Genomic DNA, 16,297 nt, shown 5'->3' on the forward strand with positions numbered 1-16,297 from the left:
GAGAGCCTAGGGGGCTGCTGCCCCATCCCACATCCCTCCCCACAACCCCCCCTCCAGCAGTGTCTCCATGTACAGCCTTGCCCATGGAGTGGCCACTCCGTGTTTTCTTCAGAAAGAGGGAAAAAAGTTCCCTTTCCTTACTGCTGAGCTCATTCTTAAACATTTATTTTAGGGGGGTTTGTGGGGAGGGGAAATAATTGTGTAATGTCTTAGGAGCAGGGGAGCATTCCAAAAGCATGACTGCGTGGCCTTTTCCAGTGCTAGCAGTCTGGCAGCCAAGTCTCTCAGTGGCCGCCAATCTCCCTAAACCCAGCCCCAGCCTCACGGGAGTGTGATCCCTGGCTCGATCCCTGGCTTCCATCTGCGTGGGGTGGGCTGGGAGCAGGGGCCTGGCTGAGCCCCCCAAGCCAACATCCCTGGAAAAGTGTTCCAGGGGAAACTGGAGACTGGAGGTGGTGGATTGGCTGGCTGCGTGTCATGGGGACCAGTTGCATTTTGTTTCTATTTTGCCAAGTACTTTTGGTGTCCAAACAGTTTCAGTTTATGTCCAGCTCCTCAGCTCAGGTAGAGACTGCATGAGATTTTGTGGACTTTCACTTGCATCCAGGTTCCTGACAGCTACAGCTTCTCCGGGGAAATGTATAAGTGGAAAATAAGCCAAGTCACTGTTTTCCAACAGGTTATCAGGAGCGTTTAACCAGGCTCACCTCCCAACTTGCCGTTTGCACTGGAGAGGCGTATTGACATGAAAAGTAAGGAATTGTATTAGCAAACATTGATCGGCGCTGGGGCAGGCAGGCGTTGCACAAGCACAGGCATCTGCTGAGATTGTGGCATGTTATTTGGAGCTTTCAGCAGGACACTTGCGCTACCCTGAGGCTGGGAAGGCTGTCACTACTGCAGGAGGTAAAATAAGAACATGGCATGATGTCCTTTGGAAAAGGAGGTAAGGGCAGGCAGCTTTTCCCTCAATGCTCAAACACTTGTGGTTTGAGCTTTATTTAGGCTTTCAAATTCTTCTGTTCCAAGTTCCTTTCTCTGTTTTGCTTGTGGATGTTTTTTGTGGGGCTTAGCAATGAAAACGAGCCAGCCTGGACACTGCTCTGGGTCTGGGTCTGGACGGTTGCCCTTTGCCACTGGAGCGTGTGTTAAGCCCAGCCTGCCTGGTTGTGCCCAAAGAGTATCTCCAAAAAAAATGGGTAAGGTCTAAACTTGAGCACCGGGTAAAGCTCCTATTTTGACAATCACTTGTTTGGATATAGCAGGTCTAGAGGTCTGAGGAAGGTTTCAGGCAGCTCTCTCAGTGGTAAATACAGACATTTTCCTTGGAGCTGGGTAGTTTTGGCAGCAGAGGCAGGCGGGATGGCAGGTGAGCCAGGAGGCTGGGAGCAGTGGGCAGCGGTGGCACGGGTGGGTGTGGGTCAGCCCGGGGTGTCAGCGATGGCTGTGGGCCTGGGTGAGGGCTGGGTGAGGGCTGAGGGCTCAGGGATGAGGGATGAGGACTGGTCTGCGCTGCACAAACCGCACAGCTGGGCCAGCCGAGGAGATGGATGAGTGTGAAATTACAGATGCTGCTTTGCCAAAGCCAGCGCCACTTGGATGGTCTTGAGCTGCGATCCGCCCAGGAGCCCACGCTCTGCCCTGCCCATTGCACTTCCCTTAGCATCACTGTTTGCTTCCAGCCTTTTTTGGAAACTTTTTCTGCCTTTCAACCTTAATGATTCTATGATTCTGTAGTGATACTCCCTCTGGTGCTTGCAACAGAGGCTGAGACGCTTGTCCTGTTCTGCCTTGGCCATGGCTTAGGTGTCTCAGCAAATGAAATTCCCCACAGTAGGCATTCCTGTGGGGCTTTAATTTGGAAGTTTACTTACTTTATCATTGTACCAGTGAATCCAAACTGCTAAAACCACTTCTGCAGTGGAACTGCCCCACGGCACTGGGGGTATCCCTGTTGGGGGTGTCCCTAGCAAGGGGCTGCTCCCAGTACAGCTCTTTTCCCCCCAGCCCTCCCCAGATTCAGAGCTGTGCCTCTGGCCAAGGCTGTGATCCCTGGTGTGACCGGTCTGACCAGGGTGGGGCCGTCAGCAGTGCTTGGGAATTTCTGCTTTAGAACAAAACCCCTCTGTTACCTCTAGGAAGGAGTCTGGCCAAGGAGGTTCGTAGAAAGATTTCTGTCCCTGGTTGGAGGCCTTCAAAGCATTAGCATCTTTCTCTGCTATTCCTGAGTCCCCATAGCAGACACTGGATGATGGACACATCCTGCTGCCAGAGGAATTCCCTGTATCCTGCTCAGCAGGAACTTCACATTTTGAGGCACAAAGCTGGGAGAGACCAGCAACACAAGGGCTGCCCTGAAGCTAGCTGATTTTATGGTGATGGCTTTAGAACAGTTGTGTGGAAAGTAGAACAGAGCAATTTGGGGTCATGTTGCAACTTTTTGGTGAGCTGAAGGAGATGCTTGCTCAGGATTTGGCTGGTGCTGGCAGCGGTGGCACAGATTAAACCCACAGCCATCCCTGTGTGGGCCCAGCCTGCTTGCAGCAGCCGGTGCAGGGATGGGCACGGGAGCCCTGTGGGGTTGGGCAGTGGGAAATGCTGGCACACAGTTGCTGCTCCCTTTTGTTTTCTCCATGGATGAGCAGGAGGCATTTCCAGCGGGGCCCTGCGAGTGCTGCTCACACCCAAGAGCTGCCAGTTTGGATTGCCAGCGTGGTCTGGGCAGCGCTGGCTGTGTTTTGGGGTGGTTGGCACTTCGCAGACTTTAAAACCTCAGCTTCCATGTCTGTTGTGGATGACTGTGTGCTTTTAATCATTTGGCCTGATGGCAGTTGCAGTAAAGCTGTCCTCAGATTATCACAGAATCCCAAAATGGTTTGGGTTGGAAGGGACCTTTAAGCTCATCCTGTTTCACCCCCTGCCATGGCAGGAACACCTTCCACTGTCCCAGGCTGCTCCCAGCCCCACCCAACCTGGCCTTGGGCACTTCCAAAGATAGGGCAGCCACAGCTTCTCTGGGCAGCCTGTGCCAGGGCCTCAGCATCCTCTCAGGGAATACTTTCTTCTGGAAGGGGGTCTGAGGTCTCCCGAGAGCCTTCTTTTCTCCAGGCTGAACACCCCCAGCTCTCCAGGCTGGCTCCAGAGCAGAGGGGCTCCAGCTCCATGGCCTCGCTCCAGCTCCTCTGTGTTCTCCCTGTGTCGGGGACCCCAGGGCTGGAGGCAGCTCTGCAGGTGGGGTCTCACCTGAGTGGGGCAGCGGGGCAGAATTCCCCCCTCCCTTGCTGCCCACGCTGAGGGATCAGCCCTGCACACAGGGGTGTTTCTGGGCTGCCAGTGAATGCTGCTGTCATGTTGAGCTTCTCATCCACCAGTACCCACCCCCAAGTCTTTCTTCTCAGGGCTGCTCCCACATAATTCTTCTGCATTTGTGCTTGGGATTGTCCTGTTTGTCTTCATGAAATTGTCTTCATGTTTTCCACTCTTTTTATCTGCTCATAATCTGGCAACAGTGCAAAGACCTTTGCATCAGCAACCTCATCCCGGGGTCTGGCCCCATCCTGCCGAGCAACAAGAGCATCCCCTGGCAAAGAAGCTCCTCTCTCCTGGAACACAGAGCTGCTGGCATCTGGCACTGGTGCTGTGCCATCTGCTGGGACCAGGGCACAGAGTGGGGCACCCAGCCGACCCCTCAGGCTCACAGCTCTTCCAGCCTCATTGCCCTGCTCGCCTTTGCACACCAGCTCTGGATTAGTAATGGGCTATTTCTGGATGGCTCTCCTGAGTAATGGAATGAATTGTGCTGAGATTTTGGGTGGGGACAGTGCCTCTGCCCTCTGAGTCACCACTCGGCACCGCGCCGGGCTCGGGAGCCGCTGGGGCCCGGAGCCATCCCGGGTCAGGGAGGATGTTGGAGGCCGTGGGAAGCAGCTCTGGGCGGGGGGACTGTGCTCACGCTGGGGCAGCTGCCGTCCCCCCCGCAGGGCAGGGCAGCATTCGGGCAGGAGCAGAGCCACTCTGGTTGGTTTTGGTTTCAATCCAGGGTCTGCAGCCTGGGCATGGACAGATCCTGGTGTCCACCTGGGAGCGGCTGTTTGTGTCCTTGGGCATCTCCTGCTCCTTAGGCTGCAGATGTTGTCATCTGCCTGTGGTGTGGGTTAGATACTGGCACGGCCCAAACTGCCTTTCCTCTTGGAGATAGGGAGTCACAAAGCAGCATATCATGTTTTGCTGTGGGCAGAGAAGCTTTGTGTCCAAGTAAACAGGCTTTTTTCTCCCCGAGCTCTCTGTTTTCTGTGCTGTGGACATGCTGCTGGAAAGAGGACGAGCCTTTGGTCAAACAAGAAGGATGGTTTGCAGCAAGGGTTGGACTTGTACATCTTGGAGGTCTTTTCCAGCCTTAATGATTCTGTGGGATCTGCTGGACAGGCAGGAGCAGCAGGGCGTGAGGAATAGGCACAGGAGCTGTTTTCCCCCCCATGCTCAGCACTTGCCTCCCTAAAAAAGTGCCCCTGGTTCCTAAAAGGGACCCTTTGGAGCACCTTTTTCTTCTTTTCTCTGACTTCAGTGTTGCACAAATGTGCTCACCTTCCTGTAGACATGCTGCTCCACTGGGATGTGTGCCTGACACCAAGGATCCCAGCTGAGGAATGTCCCATCTCCCAGATGCAGCCCTTGATTCTCACTCTTCTCACCTTACAAGTGCCAACTTTCTATTTTTATTAACAGCTCCAGAGCACTCAGCAGACATGAACCATTCCTGCCCAAGCTTGTGAGCCAAAATGCTTGGAGCCTACAAAGATCCATGGCTACAGCAGGGTCTGGTCTGGGGATGGGTGAAAACTCTCTATTTTGCCCAAACCATTGGGCAGTGAGATTTGTGAACCGGGGGTGGTTCCCGGGGGTTTGTGTGACAGGAGTGACCTGCCAGGCACATCGGTGAGACAAGCAGGTCTGCAGCCTGCCTTTGGAATGTGAGTCAGCCATTCAGGCTCATTCCTTAATCCTTCACTTGCAGCTAATTATGATGCAGCCGGACTCCTGCTTTACCCTTTTCCTCCCTTTTCTGTTGGCACAGGGTGAGGGTAGGATCCCTGGGGCACGGACAGATTCCTGGCCTTTGTTAAGGCTCAGTATGAGTGCCCTGGTTAGAGGCCAGGCTTGTGATATTCTGGCCTTCCCAGGGTGATCCCAGTGATCCTGGAGTGATCCCAGCATGATCCACTCCCAGTGCTTGCAGCTCAGTGCATCAACATTGGTGTGTGTGTCCTTCCCACAGGGCTATTTCCTGTGACCCTTCCCCAGGCTACCAGCATGAATGGCTCCTTCCCACCCTGCTGCCTGGGCAGAGGGTTTGGAGACAGATAGGGCTGAGGGGGAAAGCATGGAACATCCCTGCCTTCAGGAGAGGTTTCTTGGTCACCTGTAATTTTCCCTGGAGCAGTGTGAATTTTCAGGGATTAAACCCTGACCTGTCAACCTGTGTCATTCCCAGGATCTCTGCAGGGACAGGGGGCTGGTGATGTGCTGAAGGCATGTAAGGAGTAGGACAGGCTCTTTGGACTGGGAGTCTGGGGATGGAAAAGAGATTTTGGTCACAAGGCTGGGGAGGGATGTGATCCCTCTATGGCTGATTTTCTCATGCCTCATTCAGACGCTGTGCCAGGCACCTTGTGGCATTGTCCTGGCCGGTTCCCAGGCTCAGCTGTAAACCCCTTTTGAAAGTGAGGGATGCAAAGGCATAGTTTTCCTTGCAGAACTGCATCCTTTTCCCGTGGGGCAGAAAGCTGCCTGCTTTGTCGTGAGGTTTCAGCTCTGTTTGCTGAGTGATGACTGGCACTTCTCCCAATGCCAGTGCCAGCTTCAGCTCTCTTGGTTCCATGGCAAAGGCTCCTTTTTCAGACAGGCTGGGATGGGGCCAGGCACACAGGTCCTGCTTGCCCAGACCTCCAGGAGCTTGGCTTGGTGTGCTCCAGCTGCTGATCAGATTATTTGGGGTCTGGTGAGCGTGCTGGGGTGAAATCCAAAGCACAGTTTCTGCCCAGAATAATTTATAATTTAAAATAAACCCAGCATGTGGGTGGAACTCTGAGATTGTCTAAAGTCCTGGTTACCTGGGTGGTAGCACAGCAAAACCAGGGAGGGTTGGATGTCTGGGGAAGGCAGAGTGGTTTGTCACCTCCCACAAAGTCCCTGTGTGCAGCCAGCAGCACCAACCACAGCTGGGATGGTTCTCCCAGCCACAGCAGCAGTGCTAGGTGTAAATGCTTCCAGTCAGGCCAGTTCTTGTGGTGCCCATGCGCTGAGGTGTGTGGGAGCTGGAGGGGTGTCTGGCAGAGGGTTGGGCGACCTTCTGTCCTGTCAGTCACTGGCTTCTCACAGCGGGATGTGCCCAGGTGCTTGTGTCTGGGATCTCCCAGGCTGTTGTGCACAGGAATTTGGGGGGCCAGGAGCATGAACTGCCCGTGCTGCTCTGTCCTGCTCATCTGCTGGTGTCCCTGCAGCGATGGCAGCCATCAGGAAGAAGCTGGTGATTGTGGGAGATGGTGCCTGTGGAAAGACGTGTCTGCTGATCGTGTTCAGCAAAGACCAGTTCCCCGAGGTCTACGTGCCCACCGTGTTCGAGAACTACATTGCTGACATAGAGGTGGATGGGAAGCAGGTAAGGGCCGCTCCCGTCCCCTCGCTCCATGTCCCGTGCTGGCAGTGCCAGCCCAGTGCTGTTGCTGGGATTGCTCTGTGTGCTCGGATGCACCTGCAGCGCACAGGGGAGCCCATGGCTCCAGCATTTCTGGGTCACCCTGAGCCTGTCCCACTTTGAGGAAGAGCAGAGCTATACCTGAGGAAGACAAATCTATCACTCCTGGCTTAAACCATGCCCTTCTCCCCTCTCAGGTCGAGCTGGCCCTGTGGGACACGGCAGGACAGGAGGACTATGACAGGCTGCGGCCCCTCTCGTACCCGGACACAGACGTAATCCTCATGTGCTTTTCCATCGACAGCCCGGATAGCCTCGGTAGGGACCTGGGGGTCCCCCAGGACTCGGTGCTGCTGCTGAACCCCCTGGGCTCTGGGAAGCCCCCATGCTGCCCCTCGAGGATGCCAGAGCCTTCCCTTCGTCCCCAGACCTTGTGTGCACTTCAGGGGAATGCTGGCAACTTGCTGACTGGGCGGAGGTGGTGGGAGAGGGGGCTGCTCTCGGAGCTCTCCCTGCTCCAACGGGAAAAGGCTGGGGCTGGTTTCTGTGAGGAAGCTGCGGGGTAGCAGCCCCTCAGCTCATAGGATTCCATGTGTGCTTGTTGTAGAGAACATCCCTGAGAAATGGACGCCGGAGGTGAAGCACTTCTGCCCCAATGTGCCCATCATCCTGGTGGGGAACAAGAAGGACCTGCGGAACGACGAGCACACGCGGCGGGAGCTGGCCAAGATGAAGCAGGTGGGGACAGCCCTGGGTCCCCCAGCCAGCAAGCCCACACCAGATATGGGATTCTGCCCATACCAGATCCTGGCTGGACGGGCTGGATGCCCCAAGGGCAGTTGCTGTTGTGTTCTGGCAATGTTTCCAAACCCTGTTTTTACTGCTTCCTAGGAGCCGGTGAAGCCAGAGGAGGGGAGGGACATGGCCAACAGGATCAATGCCTTTGGCTACCTTGAGTGCTCGGCCAAGACGAAGGAGGGGGTGCGGGAGGTGTTCGAGATGGCCACCCGTGCTGGCCTGCAGGTCCGCAAGAACAAGAAGCGCAGAGGCTGCCCGCTGCTGTGAGCGGCCCCGCTGGCGCCGGCACCCGCTGCCCTGCCCGGGGAGGGACTGCTGGCAGACAGCCCGAGCAGCACCTCGTGGTGCCACTACCTGCCCTGAACCCTTTGCACCAGAGCTGCCACCCACGCTCACAGGGTGACCCTGCGACATTCCAGGGCCACAAGGGGCCAGTGCCTTCAGTACCTGCTGCTCTCCATGGGCCGGGCGTTCGTGTCGCTCCCCGTGTCGCCCCGTTTTGTACTGAGCTCCCTGGTTTTGCCTTTCCCATGGGCATTGCTGCGGTGTTCACTCTCTTTCCCCAGCTCTGGGCAGGTGCCACAGAAGCAGGAGGTGCCAGTCACAGCTCACGTGTGGGCTGTGCCAGGCCCGTGGTGTGTTTTGCCTGCTCTCCTTGGCCGTGCAGGCAGCACGCAGCAGTGTTACAGACTTGCCCGGGCAGTTCTAGCCCTGTCTGTGAGCAGAGCTGGGCTCAGCTGCTGCCAGCAGCTCCCCTCCCGGGACGTGTGCCCAGCTCTGCTGGTATCGCCGCCTTCGAGTCTGCCTCGGTCATGGACTTGGCAGCAGTAAACCCGAGTGCATAATTGGGAGAATAAATGCAAACTGGTATTTTAGTAATTGTAACTTTGCTTGTGTGGTGTTCTTCTGGCTCTCCTTCATGCCTCTCACAGCTCCAGACTCCTGCCTGGGCTCAGGGCCTTGTGCTGCAGGGTAAGGACTTGCCTGGCCCCCAGCCCCTGTTGCTTTAGCTGCTGGTGGAGGATCAGGGCTCACTACCCTGTACTTGCAAAAGAGCCAGGAAGCAGTTTACATGGGAAGGGCCAGGCAGGAGCTTCCCAGCTGTACCCAGTCCCTGGGTGATGGGCACTGCCATCGCTGCTGGAGCCATCCTGCCTCTGGAGCAAGTCAGGGCAGGGCTGCAGTGAGCCTGATGCTGCTCTAAAGCCCTGTTTGTGTAAGCAAGGCTCACCTAGGACTCAACAGTACACTGTTTTTCTTTAAACATTTATTCGAGGGAAATAGAGTGCCTGCACAGCCATGCCAGCTCTCAGGCCAGGCAGCTGCCCAGTGGAGAGCTGAGCCAGCCTGTCCCAGACCAGGTGCCCGCCTTCCCAAGTCTCCCATCACAGCAGCAGTGAGCTCTCCTGTGCACCCAGTGATGCTCTTTGGAGGACAGAGTCTCCAGGCTTAAGCCTTTCACTGAATGGTGAGATCAGTCACAGAAAATTGTTTTGCCACAGCCATGTAAAAAAATGATTAAAATGGAGAGTTGTGCCAGTCTGATGCTGCTGTGGGCTTAGTGGCTGTCAGCAAAGGCTGGCAACACCTTCTGGTCCTGTGGGTTCAGCACATTCTCCACAGGGATGCATGGAGCACCCCGGGACTGAGACAGAAAAAGCAGGAGCTGCTGCAGGCTCGGGACAGGCTGAGGGGGATGCAGCTTCATGGGGCTTCTCCTCCCTTCCCAGGTGCATTTCCTGCAGAGAAACCTCATGGCAGAGCTGGCTCCTGACTTTGAGATGGAGACATGCAAGCCCTAAGCAAAGACCTGTTGTAAGTCCTGTTGCATTTGGGGCAGGAGAAGCCTCCCAGTGCCCCAGCTGTAACCTTGGCCATGCTGCTGCCCCAGGGTGCTGGCATGTAACCCTGGCACCCTGCTGCTGTCGGGGCCCCACTGGCGGCGCCCAGCTCTGCTCACCTGGGCACTAAACATTGAGCTGCAGCATGTGGAGCTTGCTGGCCAGTCTGTCCTCAGTTGTGCCCTCATCCTCGTAGGGGTATCCGGTGTAGCCGCCCTGTTCCTTGCAGTACCTGAGGAACCTGCAGGTGCAGAGGGAGGGGAGCGTGGGCACGAGGTGGCACCGGCCTCGCTGCTCCGTGGCAGGGGGCATGGCCAGGGACCACGTGCTGGCAGCTGGAAAGGGCAGGTGCTGGGGAGCACTGTCTGTGGCAGGGGCCAGGAGCAGCTCACCTGCACCAGTGGTGGTCCTTGCTGAGCACGGTCGGATTACCCACCACGATCAGCAGAGCCTTGGCCCTGGTGATGGCCACGTTAAACCTCTGAAGAGGACAAGCAAGAGGGCTTTACCTGGCCGCAATACCTCTCATCGTCTCAGAGCCCCCCGGGTGCAGGCAGCTCTGCTGTGGCACTGAGCACGCAGAGCAGCTCTACCTGCCTGTGAGAACCAGAGGGAAGAAGGGGATGCCAAGGAAGAAGGGTCTGCTCGGGGCTAGGCGATACCTTGGGGTTCTTGAGGAAGCCCAGCCTGAAGGTCTGGTCGAACTGGAGGTATGTGCTGCAGCTGCGCACGGTGGAGATGAGGATCACGAGCCGCTCCTGGCCCTGGAACTCTTCCACAGAGCCCACCTGGGGCAGGGACAACAGGTGAGGGGCCAGGAGCACCCCTGGGCTGGGGCTGTCAGGGCTCCTTCCTCCTGTGCTCCTCTCTCCTCCATGCCCAGGACGTACCTTCAACTGGCTGATGTCCGGCAGCTTCTGCAGATCGGGATCCAGGGAGGTGATGGCTTTCCGGATCTTCTCTACCTGAGTGGAGGCATGTGGCAAAACCCAGCCACCACAGGGCCATCCGTGTGCCAGCCCTGGGGCTGCCCATCCATCCCAGTGTTCCCTGTCCCTTGGGGAGGTCTCTGCCTGCAGAGCTGTGTCCCTCACCTGCTTCCTGTAGGGAGAGATGATGCCGATCTCCTTGGGGGACACAGTGGGGCAGCTTCCCTTGACCCCGCTCTGCAGCAGCTTCTTGAGGTAGTGGACCAGGACCTCTATTTCGGCCGTGTTGAAGAATGAGGGACTCCTGGCCTCTCTCTGATCTTCCCCACAAACCCCATGGAAGATGATGGGGAAGCCCTGGGGATGGAGAACATTTGGTTCTGCTCTGCCTGTGCCTCAGGGAACCCCTTGGGTCAGTCCCTCCTGCGCCCCTCACTTTTTTGGGAAGCTCCTCCCAGGTACAATACAGATTCCGGATGTCAAGCCCGTTGCTCTTGCACACCTTCAGCTCGTTGTCATAGAAGAGCTCGTTGGGGATCCTGAGAATGGCCTCGTGGGACCTGGGAGAGGCAGGACCGTGCCCAGGGTGGGTGCCATGTGGGTGCACTCCCATCTCCCACAGCAGCTGGGGCACTACGAGGCTCTGGGGGACAGATCCTGGAGCGCCATGCTCACCAATCCCTGCCTGGGGATCCCTGCCTGCACTATTCCTGTCCCCACCTGTAGTTCCAGAGCAGTTTGGTGATGAACTGCGGGTCGTATCCTCCACTCGACTTCTTGTACAAGGGGTTGTGCAGCATCAGCCTCTCCAGCAGCGAGGTGCCTGTGCCCAGTGATATCCTGTGGCTCCCCACAAGGCCACTCAGCCCCTGAGGGGTCCCTGCAGCACTCCCACTCCTTTCCCTACTCACCCAGCCCATACTGGATGGCCAGTGGTGAGGTCAGGACGGGGCCCAGCTGCTTGGGGTCTCCTGCCAGCACCAGCTGCCCCCCGTTGGGGTTGGTCTCCTCATCCATGGGAGCCAGGAGCCCTGGGAACACGGAGAGCTCAGTGGGGAATGGGAGGGACCCCAGGCCATGCAGAGATGCTGGTCCTTGAGGCAGGAGCCGGGCACCACTCACCCGCGATGGCGACCACGCTCTCCGGCTCTACCGCGTGGCCACACTCGTCGATGAAGACGTGGGAGAAAAACCCTGGGGGGAAGTTGGCAGACACCAGCCTGGAGGAGAGATGGAATGAGGCTGTTCTCAGCATCCTGCCCCACCTGGCCATCCTTCCTCTCCTACCCTACATCCTCATCCTCCCACAGAGGAGGGATCTCCCCCCCTGCTGCATGCCCTCCTCCAACCCCTCCCTGCCGAATCCCAGAGGGGCTGCCTTCACAGCCTGGCTGCAAGGCAGCCCTGGGTCCACCTGCCACGGATGCTGGGGACAATCCCAGCTCCTCTGACCTTCCTGCTGTCACCAGTGTGGTGATGATAATCCGGTAGTGCCTCAGGCTCTCCTTGCTTGGGTACACGTAGCTGCTCTGCTCATCGTCCCAGTTGCAGCAGGGCTGGAGCGCAGGCATTGGGTGAGGTCTCATTATCCTGGGGGACGCCAGCCCAGATGTGCTGTCAGGATTTCAGGGTGGAGCGGCAGGGACCTACCATGATATCACTGGGCACTTCCCTGTAGCTCCTGGAGCTGGCGATGAGCCTGTAGACATTCTGAGGGGCAATGTCCTTGATGAGGCACTGGCACAGCAGGTCTGCAGCACTGTTGGAGGGGGCACAGGCCAAGATGCGGGCATCCTTGAAGCATGTCCACACCTGGGTGGGAGGAGGAGATGACAGCACTGAGCCCCATGGACGAGAATGGGCAGCAATGCTCAGGGCTGGATTTGGGCACCGGCCACTCACCTGCTTGATGGCCTCCACCATAGTGACCGTCTTGCCAGTGCCAGGGGGTCCAAAGATGAGGTATGGGGCTGGCCGGGACACCCCCGTCACGATGTGGGTCACAGCTCTGCACTGCTCCTCGTTGGTCTCCAGCTTGCGGTTAAACCACCTGTGGGAGCAGAGGCTGTGCTGCCGGAGCCCCATCGCCTCCATCCCTCAGAGCCTCCCACCCTGCAGAACTGGGCACTCACTGGGGCTGGAAGGGGCCTGAGAAGAGGGACTTGTGGCAGGAGGCAGAGGGGAAGAGGAGGCTGAACAAGCCACGGTGCACGGCCAGGACTGCAGCCCGGTGCTGCACCTGCAGTGGCAGCCGGTTGAAGGTGAAGGTCACATCGAACTTCAGGTTTTTCACAAACTTCTTCTGCAGCCTGGGAAGGAATGGTGTGAGCAGGGCATGGGGCACTCTCCCATGCCCTCCTAGCCCTTTCCAACCCACTCCTGGCCTTTGGCATCTGTGAGAAAGGCTGCTGGGACCAGACATCACTCACTTGGAGGAGAAGCCCAGCCTGACCTTGTCCAGTTCCACGCTGTGCACGTAGCCCTTGTACTGGACGAGCGGGGAGTGGTCCCGCTCGCTGCTCAGGTGGGCAAACAGGTGGTCCCCTCTCAGCAGGGACGGGCGGTTCTCGGCCACGCCAGGCACCTGTGCCAAAGGCCAGTGTGATGCCAGGCACTCTGGGAGTGCCAGTGTTGTGCCAGCACCCCTCCCATCCCTCAGCCTCCTACGCACATTGAGAACCAGCAACGCCCTCTCCTGCACCATGGTCACATCCTGCATGTCGTAGCGTCGGATGTCCACCTCCATCTGAATCTCCTCCAGGTGCAGCAGCAGCTGGAATTTCTGGTGGTAGTTCTCAGCCTGCAGAGGTGCTTCCAGCAGCGAGCTGAGGGCAGCAGCAATGTCATTGTGTCCCAGGGACAGCTTGGCACTCAAGGAACACCTCAGCATTGCTCTCAGCCCTTGGCACTCACCGCATGGCAGCCCAGCTGGAGCTGGCACTGGTGTTGGGTCCGAGCAGGAGTGTGTCCTTGAGGCTCTTTGGGTACTGGTAGGTGCCCAGAGGGATTTCCCTCTCCAGCTGGTTTTTCAGGGAGCTGGGTGGAGGGGACAGTAGTGCTTCAGGGACTAAATGGTGTCCCCAACCCCACTGTCACCAGCCACTGCCCAGGGTTGAAGCACTGTCCTGTGGTTCCAGACAGTCAAAGATCTGAACCTTGTCCTGGCTGGAGAACAGTCTGGGCACCTCTGCTCAGGATGGCAGCAGGTGACTTCATCACATACCTGTCAGGGGGGATGCCATCCTCGGTGACGACTGTGACAAGGCGTTGCAGGCTGGCCTCGTAAGGCTGGAAAGGTGCCGAGGGCCCCAGGTCCTTGGCCAGCTGGCTCTCAGCAATGGCAGCAACATAGCGTGAGATGCTGAAGGACTCGTCTGGCTCCTTGGTGAACTCGAAGACCACCACAGCACTGAAGTGCCCATTGCAGGTGGTGAGGCACCGCACCTGGATGGGGTACATCCCACCTGCAGGGTGAAGTGGTGAGATTGGGTCCTGCATCCTCTCTGCAGGGCAGGGGATGGGATGGGACCCTACCTGGGTGTAACAGCAGGGACTGGCCCTGCACTGCCCCTTGCTCATCGGTGAAGGACAGCTCCCGTGACTGCTGGCGTGGCTGGCACTGCTGCAGTGTCACCACCTCCGTGCCACGGTTCTGCACCAGGACAGTGACTGTCCGGGGCTCCCCCGGCACCACTGAGAAGCGGATGTTCCCGTTGCCCTGGTCCCAGTCTGAGATGATCTCTACCCCATGCTTCCCACGAATGAGCTTAGCCCTGTGGGGAGGGAGGGTCAGGCTTTCCCAGCCGGGGTGGGGGATCCAAGGGACATGCCAAGGTGGGGTGCTGCTGGTCATACCACTGCTTGGCATGGCTCGGGGGCATTTGTGGAGTGGAGCTGAGCTGCTGTCCTGAGGCAGACGTGGACACGGACGTCTGTGCATTCCTTCTGGGTCGTCGGTACTGGTCTGCCACCACCACACGCCTCTTCACCTGCAAGGAGCAGCCAGAATCAGCGTGGGCCCGGGATTCTGCAGGGGGCTCCTGAGGAGCCAGTCCTGGTGGGCACTGCCCCAGCATGAACTCACCTTGAATTTCACCACCTCTCCGCGCACCTGAACCTGGTGGGTTGTCTTCAGTGAGTACAAGATGCAGGAAAAACTGGGTGTCTTTGCATCAGTCCTGAAGAGACAAGGGAGAGGGTTTCTGTGGGAGAGTGTGGCTCAGCTGCCATGGGCACAGGTGAGGCAAGTGGGAACATGAAGCAGGACACTGAGGCTGCAGTAAGGGAGTTCTCAGCAAGTCCCCTCTGCTCCAGGAGAGGAAGAAGGACTTGGGCTTCCCACTGGCCTGTGCAAATCTCACATCCCTGCTGGCTGCTCCAGCAAGTCTGAGCTGTGCCATTGTTGTCCCAGCTATGCCACAGCCATCCCAGCTGTCCCACTGCATCGCTGCCTGGCCCTGACAGCCATGCAGTCCCTGTCCATGGCAGTGCTCAAGAGCTGAGCTGGCACAGGTGGTGGCTCTGCTAAGGCACAGCCACCGTGCTCCCAGCAGTGATGACTCCCCAGGTACCTCCTCCCAGTCCCACCAGCGCACTGAGCCCGGGCTTTGCCAATGATTAACAGCGGCGACATTGCACAAGGGCCAGCGTGATTGGTGTCAGCAGGGTGAGGTGGGGAAGTACGGTGGGCAGTGGGTGTCCAAGGCCATCCCCAGGCAGTTGCTGGGGGCCCATGGAGCTGGGGATCATCCTAGCAGGGCTTTGGTGAGACAGACGAGATTGGAGACCCCAGTGATGCTGCTGGGGACCAGGGACGCTGGCCAGACACTGGGGATGCTGGCCAGGGGTCTGTCCCAGGTGATGTTGCCCGGGTCTGGCCGAGGGCTCTCACCTGCCCCGGAACTCCTGGTTGTAGATGGTCCGCAGCGTTTCCCGCAGGCTCGTCTGCTCCCGGCCCGTGTCCTCCAGGAACTGCACGAACTGACACCCCCAAAGACTGGCCTCCGCCACGCTGAACCGCGGCATGGTTGAGCCGAGCCGAGCCGAGCCGTGCCGTGCCGAGATGGTGCCGCGCCCAGGAGTGCCAGGTTGAGCCGGTCCGGGCTGGGCTGGGCTGAGCCGAGCCAGGGCTGGTCGCGCAGCGAGAAACGAAAGCGAAAGAGGCGGATCGGGGCACGGGGCGGATCGGGGGCTGGCGGTGGGGCAGCGGAGCCTGGCTCAGACGGCTGGGGGGGAGAAGGGCCAGGAGGCAGGCAGGGAACCAGTCAGTCTAAAGGATGATTAGCTAAAGATTTGGAGAAGGACAAAGAGATAGAAAGCTCTTAAGGCTGGAACGCTGGCGGTGAACTGCTTCCAGTGTAACCAAGGAGCAGGAGAAGGCTAGCCTTGAGGCAGATAAAAGCTGTGTTGTGTGCAGAGTCTTATCTTGGGTCCTGCTTCAGCTTCACATTCTTGGAATTGCTGCAGCGACTTCCTGGAGGGGTCCAGGGCCACAGCCCACAGCACCTGAGGCTCACAGAACCTTTCATCTCTCCTGGGTGCTGCCTCTTAAACTGTCCATGAGTAGCCCTGTGCATAGCACTGTGCAAACCCTGCAAAAAAGCCCTGCTTTGTCCCGTAGATACAACCAGGAGTGTCTGAAGTAAGTGTTAAAGTAAGACACCAAGGCTAAGTGGAATGACCTCCTTGCTGCCTTTTTTCCAGGGTGAGGAGCTGGATTAAAGCTCTGTGATTGTTTCTATTTTAATTTGGAAGCTCAGCCCTCCAGTTCCCGTGTCTGTACACCAGGGCAGGAGCATCACCCATGGGTTTGGAGTGATACCATCCCTGCCTTAATAACAGAACTGTTAAGTTGGAAAAAACCTTTAAGATCACTGAAGTCCAACCATCAACCCAGCACCACCACTGTGTTCACCACTAAACCAGGTCCTCAAGTGCCACATTCACATTTTTTAACACTTCCAGGGATGGTGACGCCAACACTTGCTAGACTTCAGGAATTAACAGGAGTGAGACCATGAAAGAACAGACACAAA

General features: G+C 57.7%; 2 protein-coding genes across 5 annotated transcripts; one reads left to right on the top strand and one right to left on the bottom strand.

Moving 5' to 3' along the window:
• Positions 1-730: 730 nt before the first annotated feature.
• Positions 731-8,377, top strand: RHOC (ras homolog family member C). 3 transcript variants are annotated; one of them, XM_068173106.1, is made up of 5 exons: positions 731-752; positions 6,501-6,658; positions 6,892-7,012; positions 7,302-7,432; positions 7,586-8,377. In XM_068173106.1, exons 1-5 carry the CDS (start codon positions 746-748, stop codon positions 7,757-7,759), a joined length of 591 nt encoding a protein of 196 aa, XP_068029207.1. In that variant the 5' UTR covers positions 731-745; the 3' UTR covers positions 7,760-8,377. The 3 variants fall into 3 exon arrangements, with proteins under 3 accessions (XP_068029207.1, XP_068029206.1, XP_068029209.1); XM_068173105.1 differs by lacking the exon at positions 731-752 and adding an exon at positions 783-946; XM_068173108.1 differs by lacking the exon at positions 731-752 and adding an exon at positions 784-906.
• Positions 8,378-8,742: 365 nt separating this feature from the next.
• Positions 8,743-15,413, bottom strand: MOV10 (Mov10 RNA helicase). 2 transcript variants are annotated; one of them, XM_068173415.1, is made up of 22 exons: positions 15,154-15,413; positions 14,347-14,440; positions 14,118-14,251; positions 13,797-14,035; positions 13,486-13,726; positions 13,176-13,298; positions 12,934-13,087; positions 12,692-12,846; positions 12,395-12,571; positions 12,165-12,312; positions 11,913-12,074; positions 11,715-11,818; positions 11,385-11,482; positions 11,174-11,293; positions 10,983-11,085; positions 10,699-10,822; positions 10,428-10,619; positions 10,224-10,298; positions 9,996-10,121; positions 9,726-9,814; positions 9,466-9,574; positions 8,743-9,302 (listed from the first exon to the last, which is right to left on the bottom strand). In XM_068173415.1, the coding sequence occupies exons 1-22, from the start codon at positions 15,285-15,287 to the stop codon at positions 9,291-9,293; spliced, it is 2,913 nt and encodes a 970-aa protein (XP_068029516.1). In that variant the 5' UTR covers positions 15,288-15,413; the 3' UTR covers positions 8,743-9,290. The 2 variants fall into 2 exon arrangements, with proteins under 2 accessions (XP_068029516.1, XP_068029517.1); XM_068173416.1 differs by having other exon boundaries at positions 8,743-9,290; positions 9,453-9,574.
• Between the last annotated feature and the right edge of the window lie 884 nt (positions 15,414-16,297).

The sequence above is a fragment of the Anomalospiza imberbis genome, chromosome 26, assembly GCF_031753505.1.
Source record: "Anomalospiza imberbis isolate Cuckoo-Finch-1a 21T00152 chromosome 26, ASM3175350v1, whole genome shotgun sequence".
Lineage (NCBI taxonomy): Eukaryota > Metazoa > Chordata > Aves > Passeriformes > Viduidae > Anomalospiza > Anomalospiza imberbis.